We start from the raw sequence: 14,602 nt of genomic DNA, 5'->3' as shown, positions 1-14,602 counted from the left end.
CGCGGTGCCGCTCGTCACTTCCGCCCAACCGGGTTCTAGTTCGCTCGACGCACACCATTGGCTGCAGCAGCTGGGGGGAGGTGGCGCCAAGGAAAACGAAAGTTATAGAGCGGCGCTCACGTTGCAAGTTCCGGGTTTGCTTCGGAACCTCTATTTTCGCCTTTATGTTAAAAGCAATCCAATGATACAGTATATTTATAATGCAAAAGTGATAGAAAAGAGAACTGTGCAAAGACCGCGCCTCCGATTCCAAGTGAGGGTGGAAGGGCTGAGGCGGCTTCGCAGTGCAACCCTCACCAGGTCTACTCAGAAGTAAGACCCATCGAATTCAATGGGGTCTAGGATTGCAGCCTTATTCTTGCTGCAGCCCGAGTGTTTTTGGTGTGGTCACAACAGGACTCCATCCCTATATTCCCCGCTGGCTTCATTTCCACTACAGCTCCCTTAAGCACCACTGAACACCCTTGGGTCATTGTACAAAAAGATGGACATCCTGCATCAAATATCCCTAACATCCAGGGCCGGCCCAAGACATCTCTCAACTGCTGGTTTCTTCCCCAACCTGCAACATAGGGATAGTCACAACAGGCTCTGTGTTTTCATACAGATGACCTGCTTTTGGAAGACCACCCACTCTTCTCTTTACTTCCACTTCCATCATATATTTTAGCTTGCATTTCCCCCAGCAATTAAACATAACCTGATTGTCTTGCAAGCTTATCAATACTTATCCTTGCAAGCTTATCCCGGTTTGGCTGCACTGCTTGTCAGTTAGTTTCCAGGACCAATTCAAAGTGTTGGCTTTGACCTATAAAGCCTTAAATGGCTCAGGATTGCGATACCTCAAGGACCGCCTCTCCCCATATGAACCAGTCCAGACCCTGTGATCCTAATCTAAGGCCCTTCTTTGTGTGCCTCCTCAAGAGGTCCAAAGGGTGTCAACACGAGAACAGGCCTTTTCTGTGGTGGCGCCCCACTTCTGGAAGGCTCTCCCCAGAGCAGCTCGTCTGGCCCCTTCATTACATATGTGAGGTGTGAGGCAAAACATGTATGGTTTTCATTCATTATTAAGGTTTGTATATTTGTGATTTTATATTGTAATCCACCCTGTGATCCTTGGATGTATAGGGCTACATAGAAATGTAATAATAAATAACAACAACACTTAAAAGTAGACTACGTTGCCACAGTTTGGAAGGGCCATGGGGAGTGTGTGTTGAATTATTAAACTGTGGCTGGGTTCAAACCTAGCTCACACCTGGCCATCCCAGTGATGTAAAATCCTAATTTCACATATTAATTGATGGGGTTTGAACTGGCGGTCCCATCACCAGTTTTAAAGCATGCTCCGGCCGTCAATCTAGTCAGCGTTTGTACATAGAATAGGGGAGGTAGCCTATCTATCTAGGAGAAGGAAAACTCTGATCCTAAACTTCTGCTGCCTTGCGGGCTATCTTCAGGAGAAGAAAAGGCTAAGGAGTAAACTCCACACAAATTTAGAGTCACTAAGAAGGATGGTGTCTTGTACATCTCCTCCTGGCGACTCCTGCAGCCAAGCTGGTGCCAAATGTATTGCTCTGCTTTCCTTTGGACCACACCAGTGAGGCTGAAAGGTGAGTCTTGTTGTCTGGGCCACCCAGGACCTCCATGCACACTGCCTAGGCTTGTGGAAGAGACATAAAGCAAGCTTTTGAGGCTGTGGTTGCTGGAGATGGTTCATTCCACAATTGCTGTTTCATATGCCTTTCCCCTGTACTACTTCTGGACTGCAACAGCATCAGGCCCATGACAACTGAGCAATGTTGCACTCCCCATATCCGTGATTAACAGCATGGGTTAGGAAGCCTGTTGTTCAGCATGCTCCCTCACTCTCTGCTGTCATACAGAAAGATCAGGACTAATCTACTCTACAGGGTCATTATAAGGACTAATGATAACTTTAAAAGTACTATACTATATTAAGTGCTTGGAAATACAAGCAATTAAACAACTGATAGACAAGAGGAGGGAACCATGTACGTACTGCACAGAAAAATTCATTCAGCTAATCACCTATAAATCCTTATGGTCTCAGGGATGCTGGGATGTATTCTCTTGCAACGCAGCTCTGAGACGCTTTAAAAAATGCAAATGTAGAGAATATTACTTTAAATAGCTTCTGTAATTCACATGTTAAGTAAAATCTTACATGCATAGCTTCCTTAAGATATTATACAAATTGAACTGAAACCAGGGTCCCTAAAAATGCTACCTATTAATAATTTATATAATAAGGAAATTAATAATGAGATGGTAAAGGTAAAGGGACCCCTGACCATTAGGTCCAGTCGTGACCGACTCTGGGGTTGCGCGCTCATCTCGCGTTATTGGCCAAGGGAGCCGGCGTACAGCTTCCAGGTCATGTGGCCAGTATGACAAAGCCGCTTCTGGCGAACCAGAGCAGCGCACAGAAACACCATTTACCTTCCCACCTATTTATCTACTTGCACTCTGACGTGCTTTCGAACTGCTAGGTTGGCAGGAGCTGGGACTGAGCAACGGGAGCTCACTTTGTTGCGAAGATTCGAACCACCGACCTTCTGATCAGCAAGCCCTAGGCTCTGTGGTTTAATCCACAGCGCCACCTGCATCCCTCCAATGAGATAGTACCTTAGTGCAAAATAGAAATACATAGTGCATAGGCATGTATGATATTAAGCCATCTTTAAAAAGATAACATTATCCTTGTAGAAATGATATATCCATCTTTTTATGAAATCACAAAATTGTTTTTTTAAAAAAGCATCTCTTAAAATGAGAAAAGGCATCATAGTGTCTTTTAAAGCACTTGTGTAATGCTTCAGGTCCCTTGCCCTGGAGTTACTAAAGTAATATTTTCTTTTTTGAACCAGGATCATTATTAAAGGTAAAAAAAGTAGTTTTACAAATTTCACTTAGAAAAGAATACCAGAGTGCCAAACACATTAATTCTAATGGCACAATCTAGAACACATGCCTTCTCTGCTTGGTGCCACAGACGCACACTTGCAAAATATTACACCAAAGAAGTAAGAAACTCCTGTCACCAAAGAAGTAAGCAGCTCCTGTCAGCCAGATCACATTCTGGAGTTCCTGCTCTCCTGTGCACAGAGCTGCAGACTCTCCATTTACCCAGGAATGTTTAAATGGACCCATTCGTGTATCATGGTAAATCAGAAACAAGTGAATGCTGCCAAGTTGCTCCAATTCTTGTTCCACCATCCCTGGAGCAACAAACTGAAGCTTGGCTTACCATGCTTGCTCCCGGCCAGAGCCGTCTTTCCCATTGGGTTTACTGGTGCCTTGCACCAGGCCGCCGGCCTTTCAGGGGCGCCCCAGTGAGTGGGGGAGCTGCGCGGCTTTGCCAATGGCCTCCCCTTTCCCTCCTGCACGCCTACCAGCTGCGCCCCATCAACCATATGGCTGGTGAGCGTGCAGCTTGCGTCCCAAGTCTCCGCGGGAGGAGAGCGATCCCCGCAGAGGCTTAGGATGGAAGCTGCGCACCGCCAACTATATGGCTGGTGGACATGCAGCTTCCTTCCCAAGCCTCCACAGGAGGAGAGTGATCCCTGCAGAGGCTTGGGAAAAGGTCGACAACTCTGGGAAACGGTGGGGCACCACAGCGCCGAATATGCTTAAGATGGCCCTGCTCCTGGCTTACCAATTGGGATTTGTTTGGGGGAACATGTGACCGTAAGCCAAGGCACATGGCTGGGCGCTCCAGGAAGGGTAGAACAAAGCAGGAATGGTTCAGTAGCCTTCACTAACATGTCACTTTTTCACAACAGACAATGTGGCCCAGGGTCTCAGTGAAGCCTTTTGAAGGCCTTGAGAATCATAACAGTGGGGGTGGCACCACCCTGAAATAACTAGGGAATATAATGGAAATGCAAGAAGATCAAACCTATCCATTCTTAAGGAAATCAGCCCTGAGTGCTCCCTGGAAGGACAGGTCGTGAAGCTGAGGCTCCAATACTTTGGCCACCTCATGAGAAGAGAAGAATCCTTGGAAAAGACCCTGATGTTGGGAAAGATTGAGGGCACTAGGAGAAGGGGACGACAGAGGACGAGATGGTTGGACAGTGTTCTCGAAGCTACGAACATGAGTTTGACCAAACTGCGGGAGGCAGTGCAAGACAGGAGTGCCTGGCGTGCTATGGTCCATGGGGTCACAAAGAGTCGGACAAGACTAAACGACTAAACAACAACAACATAATGGAAATGCATGTCACATGAACACTTAGGAAGAGCTTGATGGATCAGAACAAATGTCTGTCTACTAGGCCATCATTCTGTTCTCACAGTAAGCAACCAGATGTCACCAGAAAGCCCACAACCGGGGCACTGCCCTAAGATTGACAGATGTAGGACAATATGCTAATAATAATAATAATAATAATAATAATAATAATAATAATAATAATAATGGCAATATCTCTCTCAGGAAACACTGCCTTTTGAGGGAGCATGACCTTTCACCCGTAGACTGGGATTTTCTTACTGCAACAATCCAGCAAAGATAAGTTATTACAAATACAGTACAGTGGTACCTCGGTTTTTGAATGTAGTCCGTTCCGGAAGACTGTTCGAGTTCTGAGATGGTCAAAAACCAAAAACTCAATACCATACCTGCCAAGTTCCTGCCGGAAAAATAAGGGATCGGACCGGAAGTAGCGCTGCCGCCATTTTGGAACCGGGCGGAGCATGCTCAGAAGCAACTTTTGATGCTGCTCTGCCCAGTTCCAAAATGGCCGCTGCACCAGAAGTCGCGCTGCAGCCATTTTGGAACTGGCCAGAGGAGCATCAAAAGTCGCTTCTGAGCATGCTCCGCCCAGTTCCAAAATGGCCACCACGCCAGATTAAACTGGGGAAAAACAAAAAAAATTGTTTTTTTCGGCTGGGAACAGCCGGAAAAACGGGGGTTTCCTGGGGAATACGGGAAACTTGGCAGCTATGCTCAATACAGAAGCCAGATGGCATGTTCGGCTTCTGAAAAGTGTTTGAAAGCCGAAGCATTTACTTCCGGCTTTATGGCGTTCGAAAACCGAAATGTTCATCAATGGAGACGTTCAAAAACTGAGGTACCACTGTATTACCATTTGCTGATGGGTAGAGAACTCTGGATAATAGCTACCACAGATGAATGCTTCACCCCACCCCAGACTTCTGGATTAAAAACACTGTTGTTGTTTTTTAAAAAAATGGTAAACCAGGAAGCTCACTGTCTGATGTCACTTTTGCAGGTCACTTTGTAGATATTAATATTCTCAACCTCATCTCTAAAGACTAGCTTTGTGGCGAAGTGCACAGGCAGCAGAGTCTCAAAGAAAAGCGCTGTACTATGCTCCTGACGCATTTTGGAAGACAGGTAGATGGTAGACTGAGCACCACATAGATGCTGGAGAGTCCTGATCAACGAGGGGTAGGTGTGCTTGAGATAGACAATATCTGCACCCAGGATGAAGTCATAATTTGGGGGGAAGTCTTTGTGGTCCACACCCCACGACAGAGCACAAACTCTGGTTTGTGTCATGCATTCTGCAGGCACGTTCCGGCGGACATTCTCCTCTATCTGCTTCATGGCCACAGGAAGGTCTGTGATGGTCACATCACCACCTGGAAGAAAGGAAAGGAAACTGTTAGCAACAAATTCAGTTTGGTACCATATACATTACTCATAATGTCGCTCGAGGCTCAGGTGGCCTCAGTGGTGCGAAGTGGCCTTCCATCGGCTTTGGGTAGTGGCCCAGCTGCATCCCTATCTGGACAGGAATAGCCTAACTACTGTTGTCTATGCTCTGGTAACATCAAGGTTAGATTACTGCAATGTGTTATATGTAGGGCTGCCTCTGAAGATGGTTTGGAAACTTCGGCTGGTGCAGAATTTAGCAGCCAGGATGCTCGCAGCCTGAACATATTACACTAATCCTGGCCCACCTGCCCTGGCTGCCAATTAGTTTCCAGGCCCAATTCAAAGTGCTGGTTTTGACCTATGAAAACTTAAACCAGGCATCCCCAAACTGCGGCCCTCCAGATGTTTTGGCCTACAACTCCCATGTTCCCTAGCTAACAGGACCAGTGGTTGGGGAAGATGGGAATTGTAGTCCAAAACATCTGGAGGGCCGAAGTTTGGGGGTGCCTGACTTAAACAGCTCAGGACCGCAATACCTCAAGGACCGCCCCTCCCCATATGAACCAAACCAGATCCTGTGATCATCACTTGAGGCCCTCCTTCGTGTGGCTCCTCCACGAGAGGTCCAGAGGGTGGCAACATGAGAAGGGGCCTTTTCTGTGGTGGCTCCCTGTTTGTGGGATGCTCACCCCAGGGAGGCTCACCTGCCACCATCATGCATCAGAACATTTCCCCCCAGTGCAAATGGTTCCAGATTAGCTGAATGTGCATTGAGAAACTCCCCCCCCCCCAACTTAGTTTTCCAATGTGGGGAGTGGGGAACTTATGGACACATGCGGTGGAGCTGTGCCATAGTTCATGAATTTTGGGAAACAAGTGATTGCTGAAATCAGTGCACTTAGAGGTAAAAATGTGATCTTGTGGATCTTATATGCAAACAGTTAATGGTATTTCTTCTTGTAACTGCTTGATTACGAATTGCTATGAGCTGGAAAGAAGTTGCACACTGAGGTCCAGTGCCAAGGGCCTTCTGGCGGTTCCCTCACTGCGAGAAGCCAAGTTACCGGGAACCAGGCAGAGGGCCTTCTCAGTAGTGTCACCCGCCCTGTGGAACGCCCTCCCACCAGATATCAAAGAGAACAACAACTACCAGACTTTTAGAAGACATCTGAAGGCAGCCCTGTTTAAGGAAGCTTTTAACGTTTAATAGATTATTGTATTTTAATATCCTTCTGGAAGCCGCCCAGAGCGGCTGGGGAAACCCAGCCAGATGGGTGGGGTATAAATAATAATAATTATATTATTATTACAACTTTAGGCACCATGCAAAAATGCTCCTCTTCAACCAGGCCTTTGGCTGAATAACATTCTATGTACTTCTAAATGTGTGGGGGTTTTTTTGGGGGGGGGGATTACCAGTTGCTTTTGCTTTTGCTTTTATTTCTTGTTGTGACTTTATCTTGCATCGTTATGCTGTGAACAACTCTTGAGATCTTCGGGTGAAGGGCGGTATACAAATTTAATCAATAAATAATAAATAAGTGATCTTACATACCAAGGAGGGCTGCAAGGATGCCCACGAGGCCCGTCCCAGCACCCAGTTCTATAACCTTCTTGCCCCAGAAATTCAGTTTCTGTGCCTCGAAATAGTCGCAGAGGGTTAGAGCCTTAGACATGGGGAGAGAGGGAGAATGAGAAGTAAATGAAGAGTGAGTTAAAGATCCCAAGGATACATTCAGTATGCCAAGCACATATACATGTGTGATGCAAACTTTCCCATTCCACCTTTGACAACAGGGCTAGTCGTGTCCCTGCTGATGGCAGGATTATTTCACAACGGCTGACAATGTATGCACTGGAGGAGGGGAGAATTATAAGTGTTCCTGTGAAGCATTTGATATTTTGGGATTAAAATGCTGCTGTAATAAGCAAGGAAAAGTTCGACAGCAGAGCAGCCTGCACTGAACACAAGTCCATCTCATGTCAAGGGGGGGACTTTGATAATAAGGCACCCTTAGCAAAGACAAAATTTGGCACCCCCCCCCAAAAAAAACCCCATTTATTTTCACTATAATTCATTTTGATACATTTGCTTTTTATTCGGTTCTTTTAATATTCTTTTTATTCTGTATAAATACATGTATAGGTTTAAAAAAAGTATTATTATTGTCATTATTATTATTATTTTGTGCCCCCCCCCTTCTCAGCCCCCATGCCTCCTTAAATCTGGCGCCGCTTCACAGAACACCAAAAAGCAGCTGCCCTTTTTAGAGGAATTGAAGCAACACACATACACTATATTTGCTTGCTGGGTTTTCCAAACTTGGGCGACTCCAGCTGTTCTTGGGCTACAGTTCCCATCATCCCTGACCACAGGAACTGCTAGCTAGGGATGCTGGGAGTTGTAGTCCAAAAACTGCCGGAGACCCGAGTTTGGGAAGCCCTGCGTAGATCTATTTTCAGTGCAGACCGCTTCACTTCTTGCGAGTCCCTTTCGAAACAGGCACGCTGGCGGGGCAGGCTTGTGCAAGAGACGCCCCGAAAAGTTCCTGCGGAGATCATTGCTTGTGCCTGGATGCATGCTATAAAATAAAATAAAAAAGCTCAGAGGCGACCACTTAGAAAACGTAAATATGCAACGGCAAGATTTCTACCTGATTTAAGAAGACTCTTAAAACAGATCTACCGGAAGCAATAGCCCAGCTGCCCACAACCCTATGCACACTTACAGTACCTGGAAGTAAGCCCTGCTAAACTCCGCGAGGCTTACTTCAAAGTAGACATGCACAGGGCTGCTCTAGTAAGCCCTTCCTTCAAGCCTCGTGCAAAATCTCTCTGGCCCTGGACGGATCCAGCTGCCCCCGGACGGACTCACCGCCTCCCAAACCGGCGCAGCCACCCCCAGCTGGGCGCCGTGATGCTGGGCGATGCTCAGATCGTGCCCGCAGAACCGGTAACGGGCCTCCTCCGGGAAGGCATCTGCAAAGAGCCCCAGCTCCTGCGGGAACACCGACTCCAGCCCGGCCTCCACGTCGGCGGCGATCGCGGCCATCTTCGTACCTTTCCCGGGGGCGGGACGGAGGAGGCCCTTTCCCAGTTGGGTTGCCCGGATCTGCCGCCTCTAGAGGCCGCTGGTCATCACCACCATTATTATTACTGTATTATTATTATTATTATTATTATTATTATTATTATTAAAAAATTCCTTCAGTAGCACCTTAAAGACCAACTAAGTTTTTATTTTGGTATGAGCTTTCGTGTGCATGCACACTTCATCAGATACACTGAAATCTGTTTCAGTGTATCTGACGAAGTGTGCATGCACACGAAAGCTCATACCTGTAACTATTATTATTATTATTATTATTATTATTATTATTATTATTATTATTATTATTATGCTTTATCTTGCTCAAGGCAACCCAAAGCGACTTACAAGCAGATAGGATGCTGCTGGATGGGTCAGGGAGGTATTGCTCACCTGTTCTCCAGGTGGGTTGATTTGGTGGCAGTCCCAGCCAAATAACACGGGATTTCAGCATCTGAAAAAATAGAAATGTCATTTTTGAGCTATTTATAAGGAAGTTTGCCAAAATCTACACTTCCAACATGGGTTGCCATACATACCGGACAGTCAAGCGATTTCCGCCCAGACACTTTCTGAAGCCCTTCATCCAAGGATCCCAGGGCAGTTTACAACATAAAAACACAGAAATGCATAAGTAGCCAGTGCAATTTTTCAAGAAAAAGAGGTGCTGGAACTCACCATAAATACTTCCCTCCTTCTCTTAGAATGGCAATGGTACCCACCTAAGAGGTGCCGGAACTCACCTGAAAACATGATGGAACCCACCTGGGAGGTACCAGAACTGAGTCCCTCTGAGTTCCCCCTGAGGAAAATGCCCAGATAGTAGCAAACAAACAAAAAAACCCTCCTGTTTTATTATACAGTAGTTGGGAAAGGTTTTATTATTTATTGTTTTATTATACAGTAGTTGGGACCCAGGTGGCGCTGTGGGCTAAACCACTGAGCCTAGGGCTTGCTGATCAGAAGGTCGGCAGTTCGAATCCCTGTGACGGGGTGAGCTCCCGTTGCTTGGTCCCAGCTCCTGCCAATCTAGCAGTTCGAAAGCACATCAAAAAATGCAAGTAGATAAATAGGAACCGCTAGAGCGGGAAGGTAAACAGCGTTTCCGTGTGCTGCTCTGGTTTGCCAGAAGTGGCTTTGTCATGCTGGCCACATGACCTGGAAGCTATACGCCAGCTCCCTTGGCCAATAATGCGAGATGAGCGCGCAACCCCAGAGTCGGTCACGACTGGACCTAATGGTCAGGGGTCCCTTTACCTTTAGTCGGGAAAGGATGCACAAATCAAGCTGTAACAAACATTATTATTATTTATTAAATTTGTATACTGCCCTACAACTGTGGGTCTCAGGGTGGTTCACAACACAAAATTACAATATACGAAGGACAAAATACATTATAAAAATAATCAAAACACAAAATACATAATGAGAACAATAAAAACATAATAAAAACAATTGAAATATAATAAAAATAACTGAAACAATTAACAATACTAATGTATACACACTAATAAACAATACACTCCCAACAAAAGCCCCTAAACATTACTCCAGCCCAAAATACAAAAATCTAAATTAACATGTAACATTTCACAACAGTTTAAAACAATCCCACCCTCCAAATAAAAAATCACCCACCCAAGTTAAAACCCAATTTTTATCCAAACTAAAATCATTGTGGATTTTCACCTTTACAATTCACACTTTAATGTAAAGACTGTTTGATTTTTAACTGCTGCAAGTCCAGCCCCATCTACTTAAAGGAAGAAACAAAAGGCACAAAATAAAAAACGGCATCTTGCTGCCTTGGACACCCATAATTAGGCGGTGTGATTCTGATTTCCAAAAGCATTCACTGGACAACATGGCTTGCTAGTTACGATCAATGGAATACAGAAACTAAGGCCAAGCCCAGAGAATCGCTGTAATGTTTCTAAGCAATTCAAAAGCATAAAAGATTAGTAAGTATCCATGCAGTATTCACTAGAACCCCATCCCTTTACTCCAGATTGGTTAATTTGGAAAAGCTCTCAGTTCTTAAGCCTCAATTTACTTCTGAGTGGATACGTCTAGAACTGATTGCAGTTATGCAATTATAATGATTATACCCTCCACAACATTTGTAAGAGCAACCAAAGGACTTAAAATAATGTTAACAACAATAATTTCCCCCTAACTCCCATTAGCACCGGTGGAACAAGTTGGCCACGACTCAGACTGCAATTCTATACACGTTTCCTTGGCCTCAGTCCTGGTGAATTCAATGAGACTTACGGCTGTGTAGACACAGAACCATAGAATTGTAGAGTTGGAAGGGGCCCCAAGGCTCATTTTGGTCTAACCCCCTGCAATACATGCATAGGATTGTGCTATGTTCGCCAGGACCTGGGCAAAGTGTGCTTTTGTGGGTCCGCTCACAGGGCCATAATGCTTGTCAATATGGCAGGTTAGGTGGGTGGAAAAGACTTGCTGGTTCCAAATACCCTTGCAGGCCTGTATGCACAGAAAATACTGCACCCCCTGAACGATTCCTATTGGTGACAATGTCAGAGTTGTCCAAAATTCAGCAGTTTTTTCTTGTTGGTATTTACTTCTGTAGAAGAAATGGCAGGGACACTGTGGAGCCGGGCAGAGACTTGCCACACTCCTTTAACAGAGGCTATGTTCATACTCTGGTTTAATGTGCACTCACTTCAGTTTCCAGTGCTGGGCTTTTAATCCTTCCTTATTCACAGAACCTTATCCAAAATGCTTGCATGTAGTGTATTTTGTTCTAAAATACTACCGTTTGATGTGTTGTTTCTCAAAAGAGCTACAGACGGATTGGAGTCCTTAAGCTGTTTCTAATTCATCTCTAGCCACGGTGTGAGCATCTTTGCATTGGGTAAAGACAACCCCTCAATGCCCTTTGGTACACAAACAGAGGTGAATCTGACTCTAGTGAAGTCGTGCTGATGTCAACAGCTGGTGGGTGAGAGAAAAAGCTGTGAATTGCACATCGGGTGGGAGAGCTTCACTGCGCTCTAAGGCTGGATCCAGACACATCACAGAAGCATTGCAGTTAAACACGTTGCAAACTTTGTACGAGAGATCGGGTTAGCCATCTGGTGTCACAGTGTTAGAATGCATAAACAACACACATTTTTCTTTGCCAGTGTAGCTGTGCGAAGTAAGGCAGTAATATGAACACATCCATAGTGCCTGCTAGAAAAATATAATCTCAAAACTATTATTTCTTTCATGAAAATTTATGCCCGTTTAATAGATTCACGCATCACCCTCCTTTACTCTTATTAGGCAACCTGTATTTAAGCTCTGGCTCTTTGTTCCGCAATGATTCACAAACAGACACACATCATTAACATCCCTGGCAACATTAACTATTTGGCTGTGGGTCTTCCTGAAACTTGCAGGCCCTCTCCCCTCTATCGTCATTACGTACGTTCGACTAGTAAAATAATAACACTGTTACTTGCTAGGTTTTGACCCATTTCTGAAGGATGTTCCCTGACCCGTTTCCACTTGCTGCACAAGACTAGGGGTTTTAGGACAGAGAAATGAAGTTACTTATTCCCACGTTCCCTGAGGGAGCAAAGTCACCTGCTTATTGCTGTCTGCTGAGCTTTGAGGACCGAGGCCGTCCCTTGACGCACAGCACAGTTAAATGTTAGCTTGGCATGACTCCCAGATGGAGAAGGAAACACTTGTTTGGGTGAACCAGCAACAGCTGCAAACTGAAGCCAGCACGGAGTTAAAGATTAAAAGCCCCATCAGATCCCTGTTGTATCTTATTGTGGCTTTTCTTTGATTTCTCAGTGGCTTCATTATATTAGTTTTTTTATTGTTGACTTTGTTTTTAATATATAGATACCTGCCTTCCACTGTTTCACAGAAGATATATTTGTTTTTATTTGGACTCTGCTTTCTCATTTTGATTATGTGCTTGGCTACTCGCACAATATTCCCACAATAACCCCTTGCTTTAAAAAGCCTTTTTTTATTTTGATCCTTACCAGACCCTATTTTTACAAGAAGAGAATGGGGAGAGAGAGAGAGAGAGAGAAGAGAAAATAACATTTAAAATAGTGAATTGTATCCAAATAAGTTAGAATAATAGACCCATTGAAATTAATGGACCAAAGTTAGTCGTCTATTAATTTCTATGGCTTTCCTCTTGAGTAGGGCTAGCAGCCCACAATAATTATGTTACAATCGAATATGAAATAATTCACATCTATAGTGATCAGGCAGGTAATGTTTTCTGCTATGGATTATATTTGGTACCAGAATTTTAAATAGAGCTGTAAGTTAGAGATTCCCCTAGTAGTGTAATTGCAGTTTGACGGCAAATGGGTTATCCTTAGCTTAGGAATATCCGATTCAAACCCACAGTATGAGGATCAATAGATAACATTGAACAAGTCCCTCTAGCTACTTAGGCTGAAGCTGTATACAGTGGTACTTTGGTTTACGAACTTAATCCGTTCCGGAAGTCTGTTCTTAAATCAAAGCTTTCTTAAACCAAAGCGTGTTTTCCCATAGCAGTGGGGAACAAATGGAACACACTCAACAGAAAGCAAAACAGAAAGCAAGAGAGCAATTCTGCTGATATTTTCATTGGTTTTAGGAGGGGAAAAGCAGCTCCAATATCTCTATGTCTGTCAAATCAAGGTCCGCTGTGTTCATTAATCCACATCTTTTCACGGACAAGAGACTGTCAATTGTACTATTACTCTTTAACTACTGTTCTTTCAGCTCCCTGTTGGAGTAGCTAAACTGTCCGTTCATATTTGTCAATGTGCGTCAAAGCCACAGGTCACTGCAGTGTTCTGAAGCGGATCTTTGGCAGGGAACCCTCTGAAGATTATTTTCCGAAGCTACTATGTTAGTCAGTGGAATAAACCAGAGGTTCTCAGCAGAATAATTGAAACAATGCTAATGAGCATTCAGTGGAACAGAGGGCTACAAATGCTACAAATGCAGTTTCTTCACAAATACAATACATGGCCCATAAGGACCTATCAAAAATAAAGTACTGTATATAAAAATAAGATGCTAAAGATGATTTGAAGATTTTGGACTTGGGGGGCACTTCTGCAAGTGGAACCACTTGGTTTGAAAACCACAACACAGGCTGGAGCCTGAAATATATATTGGTACATGCAGGACTACTATATAATTATAACTAAAGGTAAAGGGACCCCTGACCATTAGGTCCAGGCGTGACAGACTCTGGGGTTGCAGAGCTCATCTCACTTTATTGATTGGCCTAGGAGCGGACCATGTGGCCAGCCTGACTGAGCCGCTTCTGGCGAACCAGAGCAGCACACGGAAACGCCGTTTACCTTCCCGCTGTAGCGGTACCTATTTATCTACAGTACTTGCACTTTGATGTGCTTTCGATTTGTGAAGGTAGCAATAGGGATGGTATCTCAGAGGTCGCCTGGGAGGCAATTCCAGGCATAAGGGGCAACAGGGGAGAAAAGGAAGGGTCATTGCAGGGAGCCGTGAGGTTGAGCGGTGTGGAGATGGACATGTGAAGGTCTCAGGCAGTCTGAAGGTTCACCACTGTCGCCAAAGCTCTCCTGAGATGTCTGCCAACTGGCCTGCGTGTTTTCCTCACCCATTAAATTCAATGGTACTCACTTCTGAGCAGAAATGCACAGCAAGATTTGCAAAAGTAAATTCTGTGATGTTCAGCCCACACTTTTAAGTTCCTTGACAATATTGTTCCTGAGAAATGACTTGGAAAGAGGAATAACATGAGCACGGAAGAAACTCTATGAATCTGTACAAAGCAAAACAATGTGTTTCTATATTATTATTCTGCAAAACAAGATCAGAATTTCAAGCCAGTTTCTAGG

At 44.7% G+C, this 14,602-nt stretch overlaps 1 protein-coding gene across 1 annotated transcript; it reads right to left on the bottom strand.

Moving 5' to 3' along the window:
- Positions 1-26: 26 nt before the first annotated feature.
- EEF1AKMT3 (EEF1A lysine methyltransferase 3) lies at positions 27-8,715 on the bottom strand. The gene is made up of 3 exons (XM_060272102.1): positions 8,526-8,715; positions 7,206-7,317; positions 27-5,634 (listed from the first exon to the last, which is right to left on the bottom strand). Exons 1-3 carry the CDS (start codon positions 8,700-8,702, stop codon positions 5,237-5,239), a joined length of 687 nt encoding a protein of 228 aa, XP_060128085.1. The 5' UTR covers positions 8,703-8,715; the 3' UTR covers positions 27-5,236.
- Positions 8,716-14,602: the final 5,887 nt, after the last annotated feature.

This window comes from Zootoca vivipara, chromosome 2, assembly GCF_963506605.1.
Source record: "Zootoca vivipara chromosome 2, rZooViv1.1, whole genome shotgun sequence".
NCBI lineage: Eukaryota > Metazoa > Chordata > Lepidosauria > Squamata > Lacertidae > Zootoca > Zootoca vivipara.
The sequence above is the reverse complement of the archived record's forward strand: the minus strand, read 5'-3'. Positions and strand labels throughout refer to the sequence as shown.

What these genes read in the sequence shown, in the direction of transcription:
- EEF1AKMT3 (XM_060272102.1), bottom strand. Translation starts at nt 8,702, where the DNA reads ATGGCCGCGATCGCCGCCGACGTGGAGGCCGGGCTGGAGTCGGTGTTC. An exon ending in CTGCGCCGGTTTGGGAGGCG is followed by an intron (nt 7,318 to 8,525) that starts GTGAGTCCGTCC and finishes CCCATGTCTAAG; the next exon opens with GCTCTAACCCTCTGCGACTA. An exon ending in CATCCTTGCAGCCCTCCTTG is followed by an intron (nt 5,635 to 7,205) that starts GTATGTAAGATC and finishes CCTTTCTTCCAG; the next exon opens with GTGGTGATGTGACCATCACA.